Source organism: Mycetomoellerius zeteki, unplaced genomic scaffold (genome assembly GCF_001594055.1).
Source record: "Mycetomoellerius zeteki isolate Tzet28-1 unplaced genomic scaffold, Tzet1.0 scaffold508, whole genome shotgun sequence".
Classification (NCBI taxonomy): Eukaryota; Metazoa; Arthropoda; class Insecta; order Hymenoptera; family Formicidae; genus Mycetomoellerius; species Mycetomoellerius zeteki.
The window spans coordinates 21607-26823 of NW_017257510.1; the positions used below are offsets into that span (position 1 = coordinate 21607).

Here is a 5217-nt window from a genome sequence, read left to right on the forward strand (position 1 = left end):
TAGCCGCTTTGCCAGCTTGAACTCGCCTATAGTTTCTTATTTTTTGTAAAAACATTCTAAATTGGTATAGATTACGAATAAATAAATTTATGTAATATATAAATAATATATAAAAAAATAACTTTATCAATCCTACCAGATTACTTTTGAACTTCTTCCAGCTGATGTATAATCTAAAGAATAATTGCGGAAAACAAATTAATTATTATTTAATCGGAAATTTTTAGAAAGAAATTATATTATGAAAGTAAAAAATGAGAAAATTTGTTTTGATCAACAAAATATTTTAAGAATAAGAAAAAAGTTCGTATATTCGTTTCTGAAAATTGATTGCAAAATCCAGAAAATATTAAATAATCAAATAAATGTTTATGGTATTTAAAATTTATTTTAAAATTTAAAATTCATTTTAAAAATTTGAAAATGTTTTATAAAATTAAAGTACGATAAACATTAGTATAGTCAAAAGCGCTAAGAATAAATCAAACAATAAGAGAAAACTGCCTAATGCGGTCTAAAGCGGATCTTGGTGCTCGATAATATTTATACGTGAATTTTACAAAATCTGCTAAATCTGCCGCTCCTGGTTGGGGGTAATACCTGCGTGAAATAGGGGCCCGTAATTTTTTTCTCCCGGGCCCGGTTTTTCTCTCTACGGCCCTGGATGTTGCTTTAGAAGACCTATGTCAGTATCAGTGACCTTCTTCTATATTGTCAAAACTTTTATGTTACCCTACATCATGAAATATTTGGGCGTGATGTATATCAATAAGCTGTAACGTTAAATAATCTTTAAATAAGCAACTTTGCATTTCGCAGATTACATCACGGCGAGAGAGAGAGAGAGATAGAAAGAGAGAGAGAGAGATTTAGTGACAGACCATTGGATCGTAACGAAAGGAGCTGTTGAAATTACAGAACAATTTCGAATTAAATAAGATCGAAATAATGATTGATGCCAATGGTAAGCATGAAAAATAAAAGGCGAAATAGAAATGCGAAATATTTACTATATGGCCAGCAGATTATTGCACGAATGATATACATACATCATATTTTCTATTCTAATACATATTTTGATGTTTCTACTTGTATCGTAGAGTGCACTTACCTTTATAGAAAGGTATAATATTCTGAAGCATGTGATATAACATATGTATGCAGAAAATGAAATCGACCGTTGTGACACAGCACAATTTTTACTCACGAAAGAAATTATATATATATATAATATATATATATTATATATATATATAGTTGTAGAAACAGAAATATTTTCCCTAATTCTCTTTAACTCTTAATTTTTCTTTCAAATAAGTTTTGTATGGATTATTGATGATGAGCGCAGACAACTGTTTAAGATAATCTATGTTCTTATCTTATACTTTCTTTATCTCTCTCTCTCTCTCTCTCTCTCTCTCTCTTTTTCTCTTACCCCATCCTTTCTCTCTTTCACTCTCCCTTAACATTAGGGAGTTTTTGTAATACCGTTTATCCAGATACGGTAAATGCTATGGTCAAATTATTTTCTTCTTAATAACTAATTAAGAAAAGAATAACGTGACTTTAGTGTTCACTGTATCTGGATTCACGTTATTGCAAAAACTCTCTATTTTTAAATGTTTCTATTAAAAGAGTATTCTTTTCCTTTATTAAAAAAAAAGTTTGTATTTACATAATAGAAATAGAAAAAGCAAAAAAAAACGCTGCGCAAAATTTATATCACTGGCATAAATATTTTATATTTCAAGCACAAGTTAATATATTTTATTTACGTTATATAATGGATACGATAACTCTGCCATTATTTCTTTCTTAGGAATAAACAACAAAAAGTCGGATGTTTTCTCGCAGAAAATTCATACTGATGAAAATGAACTGGTATGTACTATGTATGTACTATGTACTATGTACATACATACATATCGCTACCTTTCAGTTAAATATATGTATTAAATCTATAATAATTATATGCATCTCATTGTCATTTAATTGTAGCATCGTCTATTGCATTAATGTTAACATGGTATTTTAGCGTATTTATGGATTTGAGAAGAGTTCACTGAGGACTATTCTGACATATGTATCATATATATTGTCCGTTGGATTGATTCGGTTATTGTTCCATTGGTATCCTCGGCTGTATCTGTATGCGACTCATCGAAAATGTGCTTTAAGTTGCGCCACGAAAATACTCGCGATAGTAAGTCTCTTTCTTTCGTTATAACATTATGCGTTTTATATATTATTAATTATCATCACAATAACTAAATAAAATATATGTTTGGGAATAATAATTATGTTTCTGATTTAACACAACAATAAATGTAGGATGATTATCAAGGATATAAATCATACTTTGTACGGGATGTCCAGGAAATTTCTGCTAAAAATATAAGGTAAGTTTATAATGTGTAACATTAAAAGAATAATATATGTATATGACTATGCCAAAATGGCGAATTTTAGACTACTATATTATAGTTTCTAATTTCATTACTAATATGCACTTTCAGCGTGAAAAGTTTGTCGGCTACTTTGGGTACTGTTGATCGAGAGCTCTTAGAGAAAATAAAAGATAAAAAATTAAAAATTAATTTAGAAAACGGTACACGTTGCGAGGTTCAGGAATACAAAGCTTTTTGGTGTAAAAAGAGATGTTACATCTGGGACACTACGAAAAATATATTCACGAGGCTCGTTGGACTTGATCATGGTACAATGTGTTCCGATCTCCACGTCTCGCGCGGTAACGGCTTGTCCAAGGAAGAACAGTTACTTAGGTGACGGTCCCATATAGACTCAAGTACTAGCACACAGTGCTTACAAAGCGCATATAATGTTTTTTAGCCCTTTGTAAGTGCTGCTGTGCTATTTGGGGATATACTACTTATTATATATATACGTACTCATATATACACATTATAATGTACAAATAGATGTAATGCCAAATAATCTATTCACATAAGAGTTAATATCTACAAATCGCAACAATAAGTGGAGTTTTTTTTATAATTAAGAAACATTTTGTCTTTGTAACAGGCGTATTGTTTATGGAAATAATGACATTGTCGTTCCACTTCAGAGTATCGGTGTATTACTACTTCTAGAAGTTTTAAATCCATTTTATATTTTTCAAGTATTTACTTTATCTGTATGGTTCGCGGAAGGCTATCTGTATTATACTATCGCTATAGTATTAATGTCTTTGTTTGGTATAACGAGTTCTATAGTGCAGACACGTAAGGTACGTAGAAGAAAGAAAATTTGCCTTGTAATATAAAATATTCATTCGATTTCACATACATCGATTATTTTTAGAATCAAACAAATCTACACGGTACCGTTACATCGTCAGAAAGTGTACGTATACTTCGTGACACTGGTATTTTCGAGAATATCTCTAGTAAGCAATTGGTACCCGGTGATATTATAGAGTTACCAAAACATCGAGCGACTCTCGTATGCGACGCCGTTCTATTAACTGGACAATGTACATTGAACGAATCCATGTTAACGGGTAAATATGTATCTTTCAAAAATTATATTGTACGAGAGAGAGAGAGAGAGAGAGAGAGAGAGAGAGAGACGCACGCACGCACGCACGCACACGATTCTATGTTTTTGCTAAATTTGCTTGCTGATTTTAGGCGAATCTGTACCAGTAACAAAAACATTCTTACCATTGCGCCATACACTGTACGACGCTAAAGAGTATACGTATCACACGTTATATAATGGTACCACTATAATACAAACCAAGTATGAAATAGGATAATTTTACTTTCGATAATATACTTAATAGATATAGCTACTGATAATTATGTGTAATTAATGAGTGATATGATCGCAGATCTCACGGTGAACCAGTTCTTGCGCGGGTAATCAGAACTGGTTTCCTAACTACCAGAGGTACTCTGATTGCTACTATACTGTATCCACCTCCAGTGGATTTCAAATTTGATAAAGATTCATATAAATTTATTGGCATTTTGGCAATTATCGCAACTTGTGGTTTTATGTATACCGTAATAACAAAGGTATACACATATAATTTTTAACATTTTCAAATAGATGCATGCGTATACTTATTTATAATTATATATCGTATCATTTAAGTACGTATATGTTTGATTGGTTCGTTTTTATAAAAAGATAAAAGATATCAATATCCTGCTGTATAATCATAACAACAGTAGTAATATAATAATATGATGATAGTAATAAAACGATATTAAATATATCTATAATTTAGGTTTCAAGAGGAATTACAGCTGGCGATATAGCGATAAAAGCATTAGATATCATTACGATAGTTATACCACCGGCATTACCAGCCGCGATGACTGTAGGAAAACTATACGCTCAAACGAGATTGAAATATGCGCAAATTTACTGTATAAATAACAGAGTCATAAATGTTTCTGGCAGTATTAATTGCGTATGTTTCGATAAGGTACGTGAGAGAAAGAAAGAAATTAAGATTGACAAAGAGATTAAAAAGGAGATTATATGTCATGCAACTTATAGCTAGCCACGTGGTAGCGGAACAGGCGAGCAATTCAATATTGCGTAGTATACTGCAACGTTAACGATAACATTTCTTTCTCGTTTTTCTCATTTTGACGATTTATGTCCATAGACAGGGACATTGACCGAGGATGAATTGGACATGTGGGGTGTTGTAGCATGTAGAAATGGCGTATTTGCCGATGCTGAGACAGATATATCCAAACTCAAAGATCATCCTCTTTTCGAAGGGATGCTAGTTTGTCACAGTTTAACACTTATCGATGGAGAAATTTGCGGAGATCCATTGGACGCAAAGGTAATAATTAATTGATATCTATATATTATACTGATCTCTTCCACTTTCATCGCTGCTTTTCACGATGTAATTTTACCGGTCGACATCTCGCGACGTACATTACATTAATTATTATTACATATATATATATATATATATACAGGGTGACCCATTTTAACTTAGACAGCCAAATAACTCGAAACATCGCGATTAAATAAAAAAATGTTTAAAACAAAAATTGTTGGATATGAAGGGGCTGATAGAACTATGACCTTGACAATGACCTTGACCTTCATTTTCAGGGTTATTTGAAGGTCATGATCATTTTTTTAAATGGAATTATATGAATTTTTTACATAATATGATTCCTCTAATTATTCTACATATAAAAGTATTAAGGTAGCGATATC

The 5217-nt window shown here is 31.4% G+C and overlaps 1 protein-coding gene across 3 annotated transcripts in view; it reads left to right on the plus strand.

Moving 5' to 3' along the window:
- Nucleotides 1-5217, plus strand: part of LOC108727560 (probable cation-transporting ATPase 13A3) — a 14598-nt gene that overhangs the window by 4995 nt on the left and 4386 nt on the right. For 2 of the 3 annotated variants that reach the window (XM_018455714.1, XM_018455713.1), the window contains exons 2-12: nt 820-964; nt 1820-1881; nt 2036-2203; nt 2332-2399; nt 2517-2783; nt 3043-3247; nt 3322-3520; nt 3651-3762; nt 3854-4040; nt 4256-4456; nt 4643-4828. In XM_018455714.1, the coding sequence (XP_018311216.1) occupies nt 949-964; nt 1820-1881; nt 2036-2203; nt 2332-2399; nt 2517-2783; nt 3043-3247; nt 3322-3520; nt 3651-3762; nt 3854-4040; nt 4256-4456; nt 4643-4828 (1671 nt within the window). In that variant the 5' untranslated portion in view covers nt 820-948. Of the gene's footprint in view, nt 1-819; nt 965-1819; nt 1882-2035; nt 2204-2331; nt 2400-2516; nt 2784-3042; nt 3248-3321; nt 3521-3650; nt 3763-3853; nt 4041-4255; nt 4457-4642; nt 4829-5217 lie in introns of those variants that run through there. The other variant, XM_018455715.1, reaches the window with a different exon arrangement.